At 35.8% G+C, this 23,541-nt stretch overlaps 1 protein-coding gene across 2 annotated transcripts; it reads left to right on the top strand.

The window, feature by feature from the left end:
* The first annotated feature begins 2,049 nt into the window (after positions 1-2,049).
* LOC121869671 (60 kDa SS-A/Ro ribonucleoprotein-like) lies at positions 2,050-22,007 on the top strand. Of its 2 annotated transcripts, none has more exons than XM_042371210.1 (13): positions 2,050-2,150; positions 3,217-3,359; positions 3,745-3,998; positions 4,123-4,276; positions 4,746-4,904; positions 6,054-6,181; positions 6,916-7,032; positions 7,995-8,209; positions 8,831-8,993; positions 9,504-9,605; positions 9,817-9,975; positions 10,555-10,715; positions 11,824-22,007. In XM_042371210.1, the coding sequence occupies exons 2-13, from the start codon at positions 3,278-3,280 to the stop codon at positions 11,948-11,950; spliced, it is 1,821 nt and encodes a 606-aa protein (XP_042227144.1). In that variant the 5' UTR covers positions 2,050-2,150; positions 3,217-3,277; the 3' UTR covers positions 11,951-22,007. The 2 variants fall into 2 exon arrangements, with proteins under 2 accessions (XP_042227144.1, XP_042227145.1); XM_042371211.1 differs by having other exon boundaries at positions 2,100-2,198.
* Positions 22,008-23,541: the final 1,534 nt, after the last annotated feature.

The raw sequence follows: 23,541 nt of genomic DNA, 5'->3' as shown, positions 1-23,541 counted from the left end.
CCGTTTGTTCTTTGTTATGAATCTCATTACCCGGTGTTTACCTAGCTCATGAACGTATATAGAATAGGTTAAAACTGTTTTTATCTGCTTGTAATGCTGAGCAGGTGTCTTATTAATGTGTTCATTGTGCTGTAACGACCGTATCTCTCAGTATTGTGTTCTGGGTTTAGTCCCCAGTCCGGGTCTGATATGAGAAGGGTGTTCTACTCCCAAACACGGCAAGTTTTCTCCGGTTCCCGTTCCTCCTGTACTAACACTGGACAATAAAGCTCATAACAAAGTAACAAAGAACAGACGAACCACCCGAACGGTTAGTAAATTAATAAGTGATGAATTGCTAACTAAAAATATACTCTATTATAGCATACTCCCTTAACACTCGAGGAGGTATACGTGACATGTACCGTAGATTCAGTAGAAGGCGCTGAAGGAGGATAGAACTGGAATCGACCAAGATATAATTAGAGGAAATTAAGGAGGCAAAAAGTGTCTCAGTAACAGTTGAAAGTTGACCAGAATGACACAGGGAAGGAGAGAGAGCAGAAAGGTCTTTTATCGGTGTCTTGGCTTAGGACCAGAGAGAGAGAGATTTGTTCAAAGAAAAGTCACTTCCGCAAATTATCTCCGTAGGCGCACTTGGCTTGACGGAGAACAGTTATAGAGCGGTCCCGAGCAGTCATCAAGGTGAGATGAGAGGCAGGCAGATGGAACAGCTTCATTGGTTTCTCATGAAGATTATGACCCAAGCTTATTTCATCTGATAATTAAACACCCTTACGTTAACCCACCTCAACCCCCCCCCCCCTCCCAAGTAGCGTTAAGGTGTTTAATCATCAGGTGAAGTAAGGAGGGTTAATCTTCAGGTGATTCAAATATACATAGAAAAAGAATCACAAAAGGCGAAGTAATATAATTCTGTGTATCAGACTTTCAGAAGGTGAAGGTCAGTGGCGTCATGTACAAACCCGCATGGCTCATTTTTCCCCAGGTGATTCACGATTAAATTCCTTGTAAGACATCACCACTTGCTGTCTGTCTCCTGATAATATTACGTATACTTCTTTCTTGTTCATTAAAGGTTGTCTAGCATCACGATAACTATATTTCTTAGGGTTGATTATCATTCGTGTATCTGGTTATATCTGCTAAAATAATAACACATTTCAACTTATATCCTCAAAATTGCTTTATATACATGCTGATATTATATAGTCAGGCACTGCCATGAATAAACTTGAGCTAGGAACAAAAATTTGGTGTAATTTTTAATAATTTTATCTAGTGTGTAAACTGGGAGGAAGTTAGACTTGAGTTATTAGCATATACTGTAAATACAAACAGCAACAACCTCTGTGACAAGATATCCGCTTTCTCTTTGTCTCTCTCTGCTATTTTTGTTTTAGGTCAAATCAACTTATTATTTATGATTGTTAGTATACCTGAGCTGTCCATTTACCCGTTGATCCACTGTGACCTTGTATAAGAATTTTACTGAATATATAACTAACTGCTCATATATCTTATCTATTCTTAGTGTTAACATGTTATTGAATTTTATGTTTCTGTGTGGATATATCTGCCTGTACTATTTTACTATCTTTTAGCTTTTCTTCTATCAAAACATTGTCCAAAAAGTATTGAAATTTAGGTATTATTAGTGAATTATTCCCATGGGCATTATACATTCTTCCGTTTTCGTTAAGGTATTTTGAGAACTGTTACGTAAGCAAAGGTCATTCAGGATAAATAGATTTTTAAGGTGATTACTCATACTATATGATATTTAATGCTATTTAAATTATAGTATAAGTGAAATTTCAAATATAGATGGAAATATTTCATTATATACTGTTTGCATCGTGAAGTAAACAATGACGTCATATGCAATCCGGATTGATCCGCCGAACGCATAAGGAAACGCTGTCAAAATGTCAACTGAGAACCTAACTTTTTAACATATAATTCAATTAACTCTATAAGTCAATAGTGTTTAATGGTACCAAGAACTTGAAAGAAAAGTAGTAGAGGGAGCCGTAAAATTCTTATAGATAAATGACATATAATAGCGTAAAGTTGTGTCAGGTAGAATGAGTCATGGAGTCTGTCTGACTATCAAAGAAAACAAAGTCCTAGTGAAGGATTTTCTTACGGTAATTACCATTGTCAGGTGTAAGATATTATTAAACTCTTCCTAGTAGGTGAGAGTACAGTAGTTAAAACTTCCTAGATCTAAGATTATCATAAGAGAACGGGAGATATTGCTTAAAAGAGGTTGTGTTTGTGTGAGTATGGAAGGACTGAGTGAACGCCCCGTAATGTTATGTCTTACCTTATAATTACCGAACACCAATTGTTTTTTATTCTTATATATGAAGTCATTGTGGTGGTATTATAACAGACGTGAATTGGTGATGTAGGTAAGAAGTGTTTAAATGGTGGAGATTCCACGTGTTGGCTTTCTTTATCCCACCGCCAGGAGTGTTGATGTCGTCACTCTCAATACTTGTACTCCTTCAGACGTTCACTCACTCACTCATTCACACTCACACACTCATACTTCACTCACTCACTCACACTTCACTCACACACTCACACACACTCAAACTTGCGCTCACACACACACACACGATCTTATTTTCCTGAGTAATTTAAAATAACTAAAAAATTCTAAATGTTTATAAGTCAATCTCCATAAAACTTATTGTTATAAAAGTTTTTTTGAATTTTATGAATTAAAATATGTTTGCAGAGAAAAAGTTTTGACAATGTATTATTATTTTTTTATACAATACTTATTCAAGTAATTTTCAGGGTGTGATTTTAGCAGGGATGGGCTAGTGACCTATATCCTGTACTGAATACTTAAGCATGGTATTATTTAATGGTTTATATCTGCTAAAATCAAACAAAATAAATTGATATATTTTACCAAAGAACAGGAATTAAAATTCAAAAAAAACATAAAACATTGTTGAGAAACTGTGGTACTGCACCTAAATATCACATGGCTAGTTAGATCATACATTACAATTGTTAATATTCTGCCTTTCCAACTACAGTATTCTCATATAATGATGAAAAAATCTGGGGTTTTGACAATACAGTTCCTGTATATGAAAATTATAGTTAAAATGGTATCTGAACATTTATTTAACATACAGAAGTTATATAAGAGCTGCCAAAATGTTTAATAGTAATAATATGGTTGTTTCTCAGGGCCCAGTGGAGGAGGTATTTCAAGGTGCACAGTACAGGAAGACTTACCTAGTTGGCCACAATGGCAGCTGATACTGATGCTTCACTGGCCAAGCTGAAGCAGTTGTTGGTGACTGGCTCTGACAGTGTGGCCTGGAATGGAAGTAAGTCATAAAGTATGGCTTTTGTAGTGCATTATACTGCACTGTATAATCAACCTATATCACAGACAGTGTATTATATGAGAAATGTTGAATCACTTTAGCCTGTAAAATGAATGTACAGCCACTCTAAAAAGTATCTCTGCAAAATTGTGTTGAAAAAAAAATGACACAACGGACGAAGGATTTTGACAACCCTACAGAGATAACAGGAGTCACAGTGTTCATTCTGGAATTCATCGATCACCCCAAGTAGAGATAGTTTGAATGACTGTGCTTAATAATATGTAAGTCAATAGAACATTGACTAATTTTGAGTCAAGTACAGGTACAAACATATTATGTACCTGAGGGACGACACTTATTTTGTTTATTATAACGGTCGTAGGTCACTTGGTACGTCACCTGGTGGACTGGTTCCAACGCAGCGAACGACAGCGCCACAGTAAGTCAAACTCCACCCCCCAGTCACCGCCTCCTGACGACGACTCCAAATCAAGACTAAGAGCCTCTAACCCAGGCGACACACTCATCAACTGCACCTCTGTTATTCCCAAGTTGGTGGAGGAGGGGAAAGCTGAGGTGATATTGGACACACTGCGGGCATATAACCAGCTGCCCTACGTGGACAAGGAAGCTCTGGTAAGACTCTTGGGGCATGTAGGAAGTTTCTTTGTAGAGTATAATATAGGTTAATATTCCCATGTGTTATTTTATCACTGTTCTCCATAGATAAATAGAGTATAATAAAGTGTGATATTTCCAGGTGTTGTGTTTAGCCGTGGTATCCAAACAGAGTGACCAGAAGAAGCTGGTGACTGATGCTCACTCGTCAGTGCGGGAGCTGTGTACTAACACCCACCTCTTCTTTCTCTTCATTCAAATATCTAAGATGATCTCAAAGCAAACGGGACACTCAGGTACGGTACTGTGTTGTATTGTAGAATTTGTCTTATTTTATTGAGTTATTATTATTATTACTGTACTTGCATTATCATTACGTACATATAATTATTACTGTACTGGTATTTGATTTTGTTCTTATTATTACCTGTATTATTATAGTGTTACATAATTATTATTATTTTTACTCTTTCTATTATTATTATAGTTATCATTATCATCTATTACAGGTATGCATTATTATTATTTTTGTGCTTTTTATTTGTACTGTATTATTATCTTAACTTCTCTCAGTGACCTTCCATAGATTCTGGTGTAATTTCCTCTTTGTGAACTGTTTCCTTTATGCTCATCATCTCCACCCCATTCTGTCCATAGTTACAAACATCCGTATGTATGTTATTGCATCATTTACTGTATCATTCACCGCCTTCACATAACCTTATCACTTGTCAGATTATTTTCATCAGCCACTGTTTACTGTAGGCTGGGGTCGTGGGCTGCGTCGTGCGGTTAACGAGTGGTACCTGAGCTGGGAGCCTCGACGCCTTGCCTTGGAGGTCACACGACACTTCAGCGCGTATGGGTGGACCCACCGTGATGTCATCAGATTAGCACACTTGAAGCTTAAAGAACTGCCGCTAGGTAAGCTTAATGACTACATTCCTTGTCATCCATTCATAAGAGATGTCTTCTGCTGTGGTATTTCCTTTTGTCATCGAGACCCTAACCCCTGTGGTTTTAAACACTCCTTTTTGTTGACGGGTAGAGCTTTGTTTTGATAACCAGAGCTTTAAAAGATTTAATCGCGAAGGAAACTGTACCACAGAGCTCGATGTGGGGGTGTGGCTGTAAAACTAACTTATTGTATTGGAATTAATTAATTTTACTGCCACCCCTCCCCATCGGGCACTGTAGGGCGGTGTCCTTCACGACTAAATCTTTAAAAAATCCGTTTGTCAACATTAAGGCCCCCATTGTTGGAAAGGAGTGGTTAGGTTATGTGAGAAAGATGTGGTTAAAACTATGGGAGCAAATGTCTAATGGCATCTGATTTATCTTTGTTGCTTCACATAACTTAGCATCACCCATCACCTTCAAGTCTGTCCTGAACACTCACACAACGCTGCTTCCTGGATATCCAACCCTCTTATTTTTAGCATATCATTCACCTCATATAGAGTATGTTTGAAAAGGTAATAAATTATACAATGTATATGTATAACAATAATGTTGAAAGGGGTGATGTTAATGTATTCAACTTGATCATCAGTGAAAGTTAGCTGTAGGGACGGTGGTCATCATCAGTGAAAGTTAGCTGTAGGGACGGTGGTCATCATCAGTGAAAGTTAGCTGTAGGGACGGTGGTCATCATCAGTGAAAGTTAGCTGTAGGGACGGTGGTCATCATCAGTGAAAGTTAGCTGTAGGGACAATGGCCATCATCAGTGGAAGTTAGCTGTAGGGACAATGACCATCATCAGTGAAAGTTAGCTGTAGGGACAATGACCATCATCAGTGAAAGTTAGCTGTAGGGACAATGACCATCATCAGTGGAAGTTAGCTGTAGGGACAATGACCATCATCAGTGAAAGTTAGCTGTAGGGACAATGACCATCATCAGTGGAAGTTAGCTGTAGGGACAATGACCATCATCAGTGGAAGCTTCATGTTTCCCATGTTCCACTTCTGTGCATGTGGGACGGGAGGAGGGGAGATCCTTAGCTACCAATGAATTTGAAAACCCAAAAGTACTGTGCCTGTTGTTTAATTAAGTTAATGTACTGTATTCCAGGGACGCAGGTGGTGTTACACTATGTATTCATGGGTCTGGAGAAGACTGTCCAGGAGTACACTGGCAAGGACAACACAAGTGAGCTGCTGGAGCTGATGCAAGTACTGGACAAGGATGGACACCCTCAGGTATATTCTCTACTACTGTATACTCTATATTACTGTATATTTCCTCATCTCATTTATTTACATGTACCATAAGTTTGGGAGTATATGCCTGTACACTCACATATATATATATCATTACTAAAACATCTAATATTCAAATGTTTGATGGGATTTTTACTTTCCTGAACTTTGAATTCCATCTTACTTGTTTTCCTCTAATATCTGAAATTAAATTACTTCTGATAATTTTGTTTACATGTCTTTCCTGTACTTTTAAGGTGTTCTGTGTATTTTGTATTCTAAACAAAGAGCTGTTGTGGATTTTGGGATTTAATTTTTTTTTACGATATGTTGAACTTTATCTTATCTTTGAGGACCAAGGGTTTAAACCAATTTTTTGAAGGAGTTTAAACCATGGCTGAAGGGATTTGAACCAATATTCTAAAGGGGTTTAAACCATCATTCTAAAGGAGTTTAAACCATCATTCTAAAGGGGTTTAAGCCATCATTTTGAAGGGATTTAAACCAACATTATAAAGGGTTTAAACCAATATTCTAAAGGGGCTTATACCATCATTCTAAAGGGGTTTAAACCATAATTTTGAAGGGATTTAAACCAACATTATAAAGGGTTTAAACCAACATTCTAGAGGGGTTCAAACCGTCATTCTTAAGGGGTTTGGTGAGGGATTAAGCTATCATCTTCATAATTGTTTTAAGACCATCATCCTCAAAGGGTTAACTGTGCTCCTCAGGAAGGGGAGAAGTCATGGGATGTGGACCAGGTCATCAACAAAGTGAACAAGTTACACGAGATGTTCGGCGGCCTCACCCTCGACGACGTCCCGTCACAAAGTCTTAAATCCCCAGAGGTAATTGATTATAAAGATTCCGTTTATAATGTGATATCAGTTCATAGGAGACTGGAGCATTGTATCGATCAAGTACAGTCCCCTTCACTAGTGCGTTTACAGGGGCTCGTCGTATAAACATTCCACAGATCATTATATTGAGATATTTGTCTTAATATATTTTTTTACTTTGATTCCATGGTATGTTTACTATTGCGAGTTTTCTTCTGTCGAATGTAAACAAACACAGCGCTGCCACACTGCACAACACCTGTCGACCCCCTGTAAACACACTAGTGATGGGGACTGTTCATGTACCTATTGGGATCACCTGAAGAATCTCCATCCCAGCTTATTTCACCTAAAAATTAACCACCCTGACATTATTTAGAGGGGATGAGGTTAGGTTAAGTTGAAGGGAGGTTAATCATTAGGTGAAGTAAACAAGGGTGTAGACTCTTCAGATAAACCAAATATTGTATAAAATTTACAACTAAGGTTAAGTTATAATATTGATTGGTTACAGTAATTAATTAATGTTTGTTTGTGAATCTCTTGCATCACAGTTGTCCTGATAAACATAGCAAGGAAAGAGGTAGTAGTGTTTTCTAGTTCTTAATACCATTGTTATATATTCTTATTGTGGTAAATGTACTTGAAGATATGTTTTGTCATAGATAGATACAGGTTAGTATTGTAGTGAATGTAATGACAGATTTGCTTATACTCCTGTACTGTACTATAGTTAACAATAGGTAAATTTTTTATGGTCTTATTATTATTATTATTACTATTACAGTACTGAATTATTATTATTGTATTATTATTATTAGTATTAGTAGCAGTCGTAGTAGTATTACAGTATTGTATTATTGTTATATTGCTGTTAATATTATTACTGTAGGTATTACAGCACTATTATTGTACTATATTATTATTATTACAAGTCCCTTGATTATTATTATTGTTGTTATTATTCCCAGGTATGGTCTCATATGCTGGACAAACTTGAGGGAGAATCTACAGTAGCAAGTGTTAACCGGATGTGTAAGGCCAACCTCTTAAACCCATCCAGTGAGAGTAGCCACGCTCTCCCCTCTAAACTGGTGGAGCGCTTGACCCACAGTGACGTCACATCTGGCTGCGTCACTCCCACCCAAGTGCTCATGGCCCTGCACTCCTACGAACACCCAACGAGGTTAGTCTTCATCACTTGTACTATACTGTATATAGTCAGTCCTTACTCCACAGTCCTGCCTGAACCATAGCTCACCGTTTCCTCTCAACAAAGATTATGGAATATTTATGTATGATAACAATAATAATAATAAATTGAACAAATGAAACTACAGTATTTACAAATTAATGGTATTGGATGATTGAAGTGTTTTTTATCATACATTAAAATAGATTAAGAGTTACAGATAGCCAACAGGTCCTTAGTACCCCTGTTGAGATAAGTGTTGAAAGTAACTGTGTGTTTCATTATTTTGTATATATTCAAGTCCAAGGTAAATAATATAATATATATATACATCTACTTAACATAGTCTTGTTATAATCTGCTGGCAATACTGTACTGTACCTCCATTATCCATATTTACACTGAAATGCTACATTATATTGTTGCTTGTGCTGGAAGAAAGAATTATTTACCTTGTACTACTAAAGGTATGTACGTCTTTAGTGTTGAGAGAGAGAAAGAGAGAGAGAGAGTAAATCAGCTTCTTTTAGGACAATATTGTCATTTTAGCCCGGTCAGGGTAGTTGGTGTTAACTGTACATTGATACGTTAGAGAATTATTAATTATTTTGTTAGATTTGTTGGTGACGCTGGTGGCAAGATTTTTGAGAGGAAGCCAAGCAAAGGAGTTGCAGGCAAGATCCCCAGAGCCCCTGTGAGGACCCCATCCAAGAAAAACACAAAAGTCAACCCTCAGGTCGTTGATGCTCTTCATACTCTCATTACTGCAAGTGCTAAGGTTTGTATTTTATTATTGTTTTGTAAGAGGTACTGGTGTGTGTGTTATTGTACAGCACCTCACTCAAAGTCTGACCAGTACAGTATTATCATGTCACGTCTTGTCAGTTTGTTATCATTTGGGTGGTTGATCTGTTCTTTGTTATGACTTTTATTGTCCAGTGTTAGTACAGGAGGGAACCCAGTGAAAACCTGCCATGGATAAGACCCTTCTCACAGCTATCCCAGGTTAGGGATTGAACCCAGGACACATTGGTGAGAGATAAACACGTTACAACTCTACCACCAACAGTTTTCTTTGGATGAACTAAATTGTTTCTCATTTATTATCACATTAACACAATACATTCTCAATATATGTCACCTTGCAACTCTGCTTTATAATGGGAAGATGTTTTAAAGAGTACAATAAAAATACTGTTATTGTTGTCATTATTTCATCATTGTACTGTATTGTATATAACTAAAAACTGAATGATTTTAAATAATCTCTTCTTGTTTCTTGTCCCAGAGTGTTGAAAAGACGTCACGTAAACTTGGTATCTGTGTTGACGTGCGAGGCTCCATGAGTACTAGTCATGTCTGGACTGGCAATCCTGAAGGGAAAGGAGAGGTGAGTTGTGTGTGTGTATATGTATATGTCTGTGTTTGTGTGTATGAGCATGTCTGTATGTTATGTGTGCATTTTAAAATACTTTCATGGGTATACGCTATAACTGTTTTAGTAATGGTATGATCACAGTTTCAACCATTGTTAAGTCACAAGAATATATACCAAAAAATAAAACATAAATATAATACGCAATCCCAACCATACAACACAGGTGACAGGTCATGAGGGAGCCGCCGTGACGATATTGGCCTTGACCTCGGGAGGAACCAACCCAGCAGCGACCACCCTGGCCTTCTCAGAGAACACCTTAACAGAAATTCAAGTCACTGAGGGAATGACTCTCCTCCAACTAATTAACAAGTTTAAGGAGGTCAGTCGGGATTATTTTATTCTTCTGATTTAATTAGGTAATGTTATGATATGTGTTTTAGGTATCATAAGTCATTGTCATCATCATTATCAATATCATTATCATCATCATGGCCATAAAACATTGATGATGATCATGTCTGTATAAAAACTTGTGAAAAAAATGTACAAATGAGCAGAAAAGCATGGGGTAAGGGAGACATGTTCCTTCTGTATTCTGAGGAGATTCACTTAGTTTGCCATGATAACCCAAGCCTGTTAACATGTGTAATTATGTATGTCATGGTTAATGGTATGTTGAAAGGTTATTAATGTGAGGGAAGTAATTTAAGATCCCGTGGTACTTTGTGTGTGTGTGTGTGTGTCATAAGTACGTCCTCCTTTCATCATATTTAAAATCTTGCATCTCATTACTTCACTATAGTTGTACCATCTCTTGTTCTTTTAGTGGTGCCAAGTGAACACAGTCTATTTGTTCAATGTTAGTAATATATTGTAGTTTAATGTGATGGGCATTAATTTCTTGTTTCAGTACATTACCCATTGTGGTCATTGATCCATAATGCTATAATACTTTCAGACGGTGATTGGTGAGGTGAACGTAGGGGAAGCTCTGAAGTGGGCCAAGGAGAATGAAGCAGATACTGTAGTGGTGCTGACCCACAAATTTGAGCAGCATGTCATTTATTCTGCCACTCAATCCTTACAACAGCTCAATGATGCTAACAGCACACATATCAGGTAAATAGTAAATTCACATGTTGTTACAGCTACCATTTCTCAGAGACCTGTACAGTATATTGTAGAGCATGCAAGGTACTATACCGGAACATAGGTTTCTAGTTGTGAGTTCTTACTGTACACTATCACATTATGTAAGTGTATTGACAATGGTCAGGGGATAAACAATACAATATTAGAACATTTAAATTTAAAACTGGTAGCAAATTAGAGAATGGATATACAAAACTGGTGAGTGAGTAGCAACAATTAAAGAGAGAGACTATGTGTGTGTGTGTGTGTGTGTTAATAATAATTATAATTAATGGTGTATTGAGAGAAAATAGCTGCCAAAGGCTGAAAGTACACAATGAACAGATATGATACAGATTACATTGGGGGAGTGGGTCATTTAACAAAAATAAGGCATTAAAAACAAAGGACAAAACTACAGCAAAGTGGTGGGTCTTGTAGGCTTAATGCAGCTGTGGTGTCACACGCATGCAAGTGGGCGGGAATGTTCCAAGATTGAAGTAGCAGCTCTGTCCTCACACTGGTAGCTGAAGACAAAATGAAGAACAGAGGGAGATGAGAGGACCAGTGTAGTGAGTGCCTTTTGATAGAGGTTTATAGTAGCACCATGACACTGTTGTCCAGGGATCCATTATCACATGGTGTTTAGCTGTAGGGTGAAGACAACCCATGAATGTTCCCATGTAGTAGTGTTGGTGGGTCCGCAGTTCAGACATGGGTGTGAAGTGTTAGCCCAGTAACTTATTTTACCACTGGGCACTTAATCGTATCCACTTTAACACTTTTTTCCATTGAATTTTTAATTAAAATTCACTTTGTATGGAGGGGAAGGAGGTGAAGAGGGTTGACATTTTGATCCCCCAGGCAGCTACACCAGAACTCCAAAAATCATGCCTTCCCTCCAGGGTGGTTAGAATGCAAGTGTACAGTATGTGTTAGAGAGAGAGAGAGAGAGAGGTGAATGCATAGTAGGTAAATGGCTTGAGATAGTTATACTGTATGTAAGTAAATTAGTGAAGTATATAGAAGATATTACTGTGTGTCCTGAACCTTAGTGTTACACATCTTATATGGTTTTAATTATTGTCCTCCTCAGACTTGTGTTGTGTGGACTTGGAACAAAACATGTGCATCCTCAACAGACAGAAAATTTCCTCCTTGTCCTGGGCTTTGACCAGCGGACACCCAGCATCATAAGAGCCTTCCATGAATGTAGTTTCTAGTAAGAGTGACCGGAAGGCTTTCTTGTTTCTGTCCTCTGGTAGGAAGATTGAGAAGTATGAAGTGGTGATCAGTTGGTGGTCACACTTTGAAAGGCATTTATAGTAAGAGTAACTGTGCAGGGATGTTAGATTCTGTCCTCGGAACAACACGATGCATAATTTGGAAGTGGTGTTCTTTGTGTATTTGATATTCAAACTATTTCAATATAATCTCAGAATTACCCTCTGCTAAAGATGTGTTAAATTTTTATGGGGATATATTCCATAGCAGTGTTTTACTTGTTATGTGAGGTTGTTTGGTACACAGAGAAAGTATATTTGAGATAAAAGTTGAATGCTATTAACTGCTTGTCTTCCTCATTATAAACAGAAGTACAGTACTATACTGTAAATGTGCTTTTCCTTAAAGCTGATCTCATATGCCAGTTCAAGATTCAGACTGCATGGATGCTCATGCGAGTCTGAAATTACTAAACCATGTTATTGCTTTGCAATAGAGTTTGACTTTTCCAGGTCACTACAATAAAGAACTGGCAATCAAGTATTGCACAGTTAAATAGTTTTTGGTGCCTTGACAAAATTTATACCTACATAAATATTTCAACAGGTGACTGAAGGAATGAACTGTTTGAAAGACTGGAAGCAGAGGAACTAGACATTTTTGATGTGTTGATGCTTATATGATCATTATAAGTTATGATATTTAATAGAATCTCTAATTATAATTGCAGGATATAATCTAAATGTTTATTATAGATCTATAGAAGGAACTTGACAATTGGCATTTTATATTGAATACTTAAGTGTTCATGATGTGAACATTATTTTTAACCACGTTTACTTGCGTAATTCACTTCAGTAGTCCCTATATGTCTTGACACACAACAGTACTTTCTCCTCAACTTCTTGGCAGACAATAAAGCATAAAATTAACTAGTGAAATTACAAGTGTTCAATTGATCAGAATGTAATAATGCTTTGTGTAAACACAGTGCAAGACTTAATTACCGTACGTATCTCATGGTAAAAATATTTTGGTACAGTATATAGAGGGTACAGTAGCATCTCTGGGTGGATGTGTATAGGAGACCCCACACCTCGGAGAAGACAATCAGGATCGTTCATGGAAAATTTGAGATGATTTTCCATGACCTCTAAGTTGGTACAGTATTGTCTTCTCCTACCACCTTCATCCTTTGTGTGTTTGTGTATACACTAGATATAGGGAATGAAAGCACTGTATACTATTGCAACAAAATATGGATGGCAAAGAGGATATTTATTCATTGGTGTTATAAGTTGTCAAGGTACAGTAAACATTTAACCTCGGCCATATACCGTATATAAACTGGATAAGAATAACAGTATGATGTGAGAGTCACTTGTCATCAACATAGAAACATCTTAATTGATTTATTCCTCTCTTAACTTTGTCAGTTCATTGAAGGATCCGAGATTGAAAATAGGTACTGGTAAGGCAAGTAACTGACATCTGGTTTATTTGGGTGATTGGGAAATCTTGTCAAGGAATTTTTCACCATGTGTAGCTGTCATTGCCTGTGGGGGATGTACGAGTATGTAAGGCATTGAATCTTATCAGCATTTTTCTTGGCCTCTGCTTCAGGTAGGTTTTGGTCTGTATCTCGGTAGGGGAAGTAATTCCTCCCTCCCCCCCAGCTTAACCACCTTAAGACTATCTTCTAGCAGGAGGGGGGCTTATCTTCAGGTGATTCATGACAGCTAACATTACAAAAGGTCTCGTTTATATTCTCAGTGTACGGTCTGTCACTGGTTAGATCCACTATACCGTAGTCCCCAATTTTAACACATGGCTAAACCTGCATCTAAAAAAAAAATTAAATATCTACCTCACTTTATTTAGTGTTACTATTAGAGTTCTAGGCACAGACTCCATTAAAAAGAGGTGAAATTAACTTGAAGGGTTATATGCAAGGGACGTGTGTTTCAAGTGTGTGGTATCTAAGTCAACTTATTGATTCTTTTGGTTATTTTTTCCCCAAGTATTGCTGATAAGGTTAGGTGTTTTGTCTTGATGTGATGAGAAGAGAAGGGGAGGTAAGAGAACAAGGGAGAGATAGAAGAGTAAAAGGGTGACATAGAAGTGTAAAAGAGAAGAGATGAGAAAAATAGAGATAGAAGTGAGAAAGAGGAGAGAAAAAAAAAAGAGAGAGAGAAAGAGACTGATGTACTGTACCACCATATTAAGACTGTAGGAAAGGGTGTAGTGCAGTAGAAGGTCTGATGTATTGTTCAGTTATAAGAATGTTTCCCTTTGCTTTGAATTCTTTTGGGTTCCAGTACTGTATACATTTGACCTGTAGGAAAGATGAGTGTTTACAAATTTGAAGTGAATTATTGTTGGGGGTATTGAGAGTCTTATAAATAATCCCTTTTAATTAATTTTCTGATTAATTTAAATGAGATCTTGAATACTTAATGTGAACTTCCTAGTAATCCTGCTTAATAGCTGATAGATGAATACCAACAGTTACGTAAATGAAGATGCATTTATATTAACGTGTTGGTGTTCTGTTGTCAGTCTCCACTCCTTGTTGTAGTCCATGTACAGTACAGTAATGTGTCTACAGATAATATTACTTGCTGATAATCTCTGTGTGTTAAGTCATGGGGCATTTACATCCTTTTGGTAGTTAGTCTTGCTCTGAATCTCATCATTTAATACAGCACTCAAAGTCATGCAAAGAGCACCAGTGATTTGTGCCTACCGGTATAATTTATGCTCTGTTACCATCGTTTCCACTGACCTTCATGCTGAAATGTGTATTAACCCTTAAATGGCGGCCATGGACAGTGGCAGTTAGCTGTAGGGACGGCAGCCATTACCAGTGGATGTTTCATGTTCCTTGCATTCAATTTTTGCACATTGGGGGGCAGAGTAAGGAATCTTTAGCCACCAGTTAAGGGTTAAAAGCTGTCCTTGTGCTATTATTTCCTGTGTGCTTCTGTTTTAAAGAGGAAAAAGTTTATATTTTAAATCCTTAACCATATTTCTAAGTGAAGTGTTGGAGGAAGATTCTGCATAGGTCAGATGATATAGAAGGTCAATAAATGTATAAATCCAGCTGATGTTCTTAGATAAGGGCTACTGATATGTAGTATTTGCCTGAAGATGTCATGTAAAGCATTTCGATTTTTTTTAGACTGAAAATGCATTATCTCTTGACCTTCATGTTTTTTCTTAAGTGGCAATTTGATTAGTTTGCTAAAGGAATTTCTATATTGCATTAAGTGAAGACTGAGTTGTTTTATAAATATTTATCAAAGCCATCTTTCTGTAAATGCAGTTGACTACTCAGTGACTGGTTATCATTGTTGTTTTAAAGGCAGTGTATCATACCATTGCAGTGCTACAGTACTGTACTGTACTGTACTGTATACAAGTTTTCATCTTATATATACAATACTGTACAGTATACAGTTTGTTACTGTTAGCCGAGTCTTCACTTAACTCTCCTGGTCCACACTTCTAAGTGATGTGAAGGAATTTTTAGCAAAAGAATGTTTCCTTTGTCTTTCACATTGATGGTCAGTTTATTCATACGGCTACTCATTATGAAGAGTTACAGTACTGCATGTGGAAAAGCTGTAAGAAAGGAAACTTTATCTAATGTGTTTACTATTTTTATTGATATTATTGAACTTATTCTTCCCTTCTTAAAAATAACTTGATCACTGTCTCATAAAGTACTGTAGTCTTCTTAGAAAGATGATACAGTACAGTATGACATACAGTACTTGTGTACACTGAAAGATATGATGTACTTGTGTATGTGAAATAGGTTTTGGAAAAAGGGGGAAAATGGAAGTTTTTGCACTAGAGGAACCATATTCTTTCATAATTTGAGTTTTGAAAATAAAAGTTAGAAAGGCAACAAATCACTGGGAGTAATACTCATCATTGTTGTTAGCTTAATGGTCTGCCCAGAAGGTGAGTGTTGTATTAGCTCGAACATCTCTAGGTGTAAGGCAAAACTAGTAATTTAAGTAGACAATAATAATTGGGGAAAAAAAATTATTTATATAATCCAGGGATTTGTTTTGCCTCCATGGCTACTGACTGACCTGTTGTGGAGGATAATGTAAATCACATGTAGGATGTCTCAGAAAAATATATACACACTACCTTACAAATTTTTGCGGAGATGACATAAATACATGCATTACAAGCAGCAACATCATCTTCACTTGTTAATGTGTGAAGACTGGTGCTGTTGTAATACAAACATTCATACAATCACCACAAAAATCTGTGAGGCAGTGTGTATAAATTTTTCTGAGACACTTTGTGCTGTCTACATATCAACATATTTACCGAGGATGGAATCATGAATAACAAGCAAAACGGTCTATTGTGATATAAACAGAATTATTATTTTAAAAACTCTAAGTGGAGGAAAAACATTAAATTACATTACTTTTAATTGCATGTATCAGATATGTTTTTAGCTTTATAGTAAGGAGCTTTTAGAATATTTATATGTACAGTACAGGATGTAATTGAAACATTGTGTACAGTAGTACAGTAATTGACTATCTTGATAAATAGGAAAGTGTACTCAGGTAATTCAGAGGTAGGGAGACAATACTGTAAATGCAAGTACAGTACAGTAAATATCCCCTTAATATGTATAATAATGGGGCAAGAATCTTAAGAGAATATAACAGCTCAGGTGGGAGTGGTTTTGAGTCCTTGTGTGTGTGTTTGAGAAAAACAATGAACTGTGTTAACATAGAGAAATTGTTAACATGACAATTTACTGTACTTATATTCAAAATTTACATTGGATTACATTCACAGTACATGTGTTAATAAATCTCGCATAATTTGGAAATAAAATAAGGGTTTTATACAGGATCTGGAAGGTATCGTAATCTCAGAGACGAAGGTAATACTGATTCATAATTGACTTATTGAGTTAAAATGTCTTTCTGTTGAAGTTATTACCAATTAGAAATGGAGTAATGTACAGTATTATACTTTTTTTTTTCTTAAGTTTAGATATTGTTGTGTGTTTCATCAGGCCTTTGTTGTCAGTGTACTGTATTGTCAGTTCTTAAAGTGTTCAGTCAACTATGGCTCTTGATGCAGTCAGAGTGGGTACGGTATTTATATTATTGTGTATTTTCAATATTTTACTGGGTGAATTTATTGGGACTTTTGAGACTTTTTCTTTATATTTTTCACTAATGTTTTTGTTGGTGTTGACTCGAGCAATGTTATATCACTTCCGCTTGGTGATGCTTGCTGCCAGCTGGCCTTGGTGGTAACATTAAACAAGCAGCTATTAATCTGTGAGGGTATTCTTTGATACACTGTTTTCTCTATTACCTCTTGATAAAAGTCTTAGAAAATTTTAAATGTAAAAAAAAAAAAAAAAAAAAAAAAGGACCTGTTTTCTTGGCTTTTGAAGTGAACTTAATGTGTTTCAGATCACTATGGTCCAGAAAGTGTGCAGTACAGTACGTACACTATTGAGTCATTTGGCTATGCTTCTAAACCTGTGTATTTCATTTTATGTCAAGATAACTGTGCTACCTGGATCCTTTCTACTCACATAGTCTTTGAGAACTTGTACAGTACATAGTAGACCAATTTTTTTTAACCATTAATTTAGTTCTATTGCATTTATATATTATTTAAAGCACTATACTTAACTAAATTTAATGTTGTGAATAATTTTAAACGAAGGTGTCATAGGAAATATTTTTAAAATTATAAGTGTGTAGGGGACTTTACTGTATAAACTGCAGGTATACAGTATTAAAATTGACCATATTTTTGAGGATACACAGATTAATTCTTCTAACCAATGTACTGTATTATTATCCAGTTCTCTTTAAAAAGAAAACTTGGCACCACAAGTAACATTACTCTCACTTCCTAAACCAAACTTATTGTAATTACCTTAAAAACATTTGTTCTCCATATAACACTGTGGTAGTCTGTACTCCAGGTGCTGTACTGTCATCTTGATAACAGTTAACTCCTTGTCTCACTGTTCAGATGATGTATGTCTGAGAATATGTCCATTCTGTACTTGTAGTTTTTAATATCTTCCCTGTTGTTGTAAGGTATCCTGGCATGATTGTCTGCCCAGTTTTACTATGACTTGTCATCCATGTCTTTGTTTTCAGTAAAATTCATCATCATTAAACAGAGAGTAAGGAAGTGTTTGGATAATTATAGTCATTAATATTTTGCTTCAGAAACAAGTAGTAATAATGTAAGTTTATTTATATGTATACTGTATTTTAATTCCTGCAAATTTTGTCTTAAAATTAAAATTATTGTATAGTAAATTTAAATTATTAAAAATTTGTTTAGAAGCAATGAGAATGGACTGTATCATAGCTGAACTTAATAGTACTGTAGTTCTGAACTTGAGGATAAAATGTAAAAATTTAAATTGTTTTATGTTGCTGTGGTGATGGACATAAAAGATATATGTTATAGCTAACTAAACCTTTAAGGTTCCACAAACATCTGTTAAATAGTAATGATTCATTTAGTAAGAAAATTTCACGAGAATCTAGTCTTGTTGGACGGAGTAAACAGAACAAAGATGCCCAAGACAAAATTTTTCATTGATTTGTACAATATGTTATTTAAAATTATCTTTATTATTTGCATTTGTGCTAATGTAAGTTTTTACCAGAATAAGTGCTACAAAAACAAGGAAAATGGTGTAAAGTGATACATACTGTTAAACTTCAGTGTTATAATGTCTGAGGCAAGACATAACTACCATACTCAAACAGTTAAACGAGTCTCAGAGCTACAGTATGCTTAACTTTCAAACAAGATGTCCTGGTTAATAATGTCACATTAAATTATAGGAGTTTGGTCATATTATATTCCAGGTGCACTGCTACCTAAAGTTTGAAATTTGTAAGTTTTTAGTTATATTCACATTAGAAGTCAATGTGTAGCAGAATCAAGTCATTTTTTGTATATTATTATTACAGTACATAGTTGTAAAAGTAATAATATATACAGTACATAATAGAAGCTCAAAGAAACTAAAAATTATTCATTTATCTCAAGATACTTTATATTTTAATTACATTGATACTGGGCTTGATAAGGTAGTCTAATAGTTGGGTGCAGTACATGGAAGATGAAGGGAATGTTGCTTAGAACGGATTGTCTTTGATGAAAGGAGGTAAGGTACACAATAACCCTGAAAGTTTAACATCAGTTTGTAATCAGAAAAGATGTTTTTGCCTATTGCTGTTAGGCGTGTGTAATATACCATTATGTAATAGGTAAGTGCAACATATTTAATGACTGCGCAGGTGATTAAACGATATTATTTATTTTGTAAAACAGCTATATTCTGTATTATCAGTTTTATGAAGCTTTGAAAAGACATGGTAAGAAAAGTGAAGCTATTGTTATCAAGTGGTGAAATAATATACAAGATACCTTAGTATATATATATATGTATTATTTTAGCTTAAATTTTGCCTTGCAGTCTGTACTTAGGAGTAGAGCATTGCAGTTATAACAGTTGATAGATTTAAAGTTATAAAATTACTTTTGGATAAAGTTCAGTAGTTGAGTTTTTAATAATGATAATGCATTCTTCAAACATCATTGCTGTTATAATTTGTTATGAAAGTTTTAGTATCAAGAAATTTAAACTTTAAACACTAGACATTCAAACAAGTGACCAAGAATCAGTCATAAGCTGTGTCAGCGATGGTGGTCAAAAGTTTACTCAGTCTGTCAGTTTGGTATTCCTAAAGCTTGCTGATGCAGCTACATATACAGTACTGCTTAAGGAGTTCAGTTCTGCTAGAAGTGATTTTATCTTTTAAACATGCAATGATGTAAGGTCAGAGGCATTTAGTTTATCTGTAATTTGATAATTGTGAGTTACTGCCGTAACCCTGCGACTTTAGTAGCTTTGTTTTGGGATAAATTTGTTTTAGTTTGTAACAGTGAAGATGCAACGCTACAGCTGAGCATCTTTTTATTTTTATGGTTGCCCCTTTCAAGGTAGCATTTTTTATTCCATAGTTTACCAAAGAATTAATAATTCATCCTAATTTACGTACGAGAACTTTTCGTTAGCCTTTTTATAATTTGCAGTTTAAGGTTGAATAGATGGAACGTGCTATATTTACATTATTTAAAAGTTACCATTTTATGCTAATTTACTGATTTATTTTTCCTCATTTTATTGGACTGTGATCTTTGATTAAAGGAAGAAAAATTTGTAAACGTAACAAAGCATTGGAGCAGCAAGTACAGTACAGCTGAACTTTCTGTTAAGTGCTCATCAATTCTGATTTTAGAATATGCAAGATTTCTCAGAAAATACACACACACTGCCTTACAAATATATGTGGCAGTTGCATGAATGCTTGTGCAGTATTCAAACAGCAACATTGTCCTCACACTTCAACAACTGAGGACAATATAGCTGTTGCAATACAAGCATTCAAGTGATAATCAAAAAAATATGTAAGGCAGTGTGTGCATATTTTTGAGACATCCTGTAGTTATTACTGTATTATCATCTCATCTCTTAGAAAATAGTTGTACTGTACTACTAGAACCTCCTTTATACATTAATAATGGGAATAGAATTGTATACTCACAGCTTTTTGGATATTACTGAAGTACAACATATTCCTAATGTCATTTAAATTACAGTAGTTCCTTGCCAACTGTGGGGTTTGGTTCCTGGAAAACCCTGTGGTTATTATATTTGCAGATGGGAAATAGGGGGTTAGGTTCCACGACCACCTATAACACTCGTTAAACCTAACTAAATTGTCTGTTCCTTCACTAAACAATGCCTGTATTGTACATTTAATTAAATCAAATACATATAAATACATATAAAATAGTAATATAAATTAAATAGTGTGAGGACGATGGTGGATGAGGATGAAACTAGCCCTTATTATAGCCTCACTTTTCTTAATCGTACGAATACAAAATTCATCCCCCCCCCCCAACGGCAGGTCCCACTGACGCTACGCTCTCGCCCTACACTAGTCTATCTAGCACTTCAACTTTCTTTTATAGAGTCGTTATCTTCCTTGTCCTCTTCATTTTCTTCTGACCTTAATCACTAACACTCAAAGCACACTGAGGGGCCATAGTTAAGGCTAAATCAATGTTATTATGGCAGAAAATACATCATAAATATCTAGCATACGGAGCACTAAGAGAGTGAGGCGCGAGCAGTGGCAGGACGCTGCGTGGACGAATACATTGGAACAGAGGGAAAATGACGGCTTGCTAAACTGTGGATACTCAAAATTCAGTGTCGTGATTGGTGAAATGGTTTACAGAATCAAAATAGTGGACACCCAAAATTCGCTGTTGGCAAGGGACTACTGTATTGCGGTGTCGTGCATAACTGCAAATTATCATACAAAAGGTCATATCCTTGTTTTACTGATCAATGTTTACGGATATGATTGGTGAAATATACTGCGTCGACACTATATAATATGTCTTCATTTATGTAACGGATATACAGTATTAATCAACTTGCTGTGTGCAATTTCTAATATGGAGATGAACAGCAAAGATCACAGAAGTTGTAGTTAAGTTTTGTTTGTTTCCCTTGCTTGCCATCACTGAAAGGGCTTTAAGGTTGTGGTGCATGTTTAGTTATAAAGGAAGCTTTAGAACACTTAAGGATTACAGTCAGTAAGCTGTTCTGTCAATAAGGTTGCATGTTAATTAAACTTATAGGAGTCTTCATTTAAGTGCAGTAGTGGCAACATTTATTCTTCACGTTATATATCACAATCTTTCTTTTATAATATGAGGGATTTAATTAAAGCATGGAATGGGAAAACTGTCAGTAAATGGTCTTCTACTAATCACGTATAAGATGAATATAGGCAATCTAGAGGGAGATTGTTGGGCAAACTTTGTCTGTGTTAGGAATTTGATGGAATATGCACAGTCTTTCTCTCGACCACCTATTTTTGTATCCAACCGTTTTGTTAGCACATGAATACTTGGGTGAATAAAAAAAGTAGAACATTATATATCTTATTTATCCTGGTTATAAGTTGGTAATTTATTGTTTCAGTGTCTTAATCATGTTCCCATTAAGGCATTTAAACCATTACAGATTGATCCCATACTGTGCTGTTTAATGGTTACTGTACCGCATATCTTTAGTGTTTCAGTAAAACATAATGAATGGCAAATGTCCCCACCAAAGAAAATTACAAATTTAAATCATCCAGGGGCATATACTGTACCTGAAATATAGTCATCCCCTGAATTACAGATATTTGGGTTATACTGTATATAGATTTTTGCCCATAGGTAATTTCTAAATCGTGACCACTACGGTAAAATCTGGAAGAGGGCAAAGAAATTCAATCATACGGAAATAGTGTCCCAGCACATAATTCATTTTGGTACTATACATGTCGTGTCTGTTTTATGAAGCACACAGGTTTAAGAACAGTAAATTATCCCAGTTTTATCATTTATTATATTCAAGGCTGTGGAGTGTTACCCTTGTTCAAGATGTAAAGAAAGAGGCCATTAAGTACTGTGCACTACAAGTGGTAACAGCAGTACTAAGACAGCCTGTAAAGTAATTACTGGACTGCATCTTGGATGTAAAACTTGGTGGGTGAAAACCTGAGCCAAATCATAAAGACATAGGGGTTGCTATGTCTATTATGGACACAATATGTGATGTAAAGATATAAAACTGGCAAGTGTTCAAACAGTTCAAGTGCTGATAAACACTTATAATAATTCAGGAGATGGCAAGAAGCTTGGAGGAAGGATTTACAAAATGAACAAGGTGGGAGTTCCAAAGCAAAACCTCGTGTTACAAGTAAAGGTTAATTTGAAAGGATAAAAAGGCGACAATGTGCACAAAATTAAGATGTGTGGTGAAACTGCCAGTGCTGATGCAGGAGTGGCTCAGAAACATCCTAAGGTGTTGAAGGTGCTTACACACCATAGTGTTCACTGTAAATGAAACAAGACTTGGAAGTGCAAACCTTCCAGGACATAAATTCTACTGAGGAAAGGACCAACATTGGGTTCTAAAGCATCCAGAGACTAATGTTTCTTTTGGGAAGCAAAACTGCTGGAAATTTAAAATTAAAGCCTTTACTAATGTGCCATTCTGAAAATCCCAGGTTCTGAAGGGCTACACCAAACCTAATTTACCTGTGATGATTTATGCAATCAAAATTAGAAGGTTTGGATAACTAGAAGCACTTTTCAAGACAGATTCACAAATTTTCATGCACTACCATTGAAAGGTACTGTGCCAAGTGTAAGAATTACTATCAAGCATTGCTCGCCTTATACAAGACACCTCACCATACAGTTATCTTCAATAATTTTCTGATAATTTGAGAGTGGAGATCATCCCACAAAACACATCATTGCCAACTTATTAATACCTGTATACCTGTATTACATTCATAAATGTGGTTTTATTACATCCTCGGGGCAATAAATTTCGCTTGGGACATCTCCATATGTTTAACACGAGTAAATAGGAAAATCGGGTTAAAATCATAGAATTTCATGCTTTGGG

The sequence above is a fragment of the Homarus americanus genome, unplaced genomic scaffold (assembly GCF_018991925.1).
Source record: "Homarus americanus isolate GMGI-L3 unplaced genomic scaffold, GMGI_Hamer_2.0 scaffold23578, whole genome shotgun sequence".
In the NCBI taxonomy this organism is placed as follows: domain Eukaryota; kingdom Metazoa; phylum Arthropoda; class Malacostraca; order Decapoda; family Nephropidae; genus Homarus; species Homarus americanus.
This window is presented reverse-complemented; position numbering and strand designations above follow the sequence as displayed.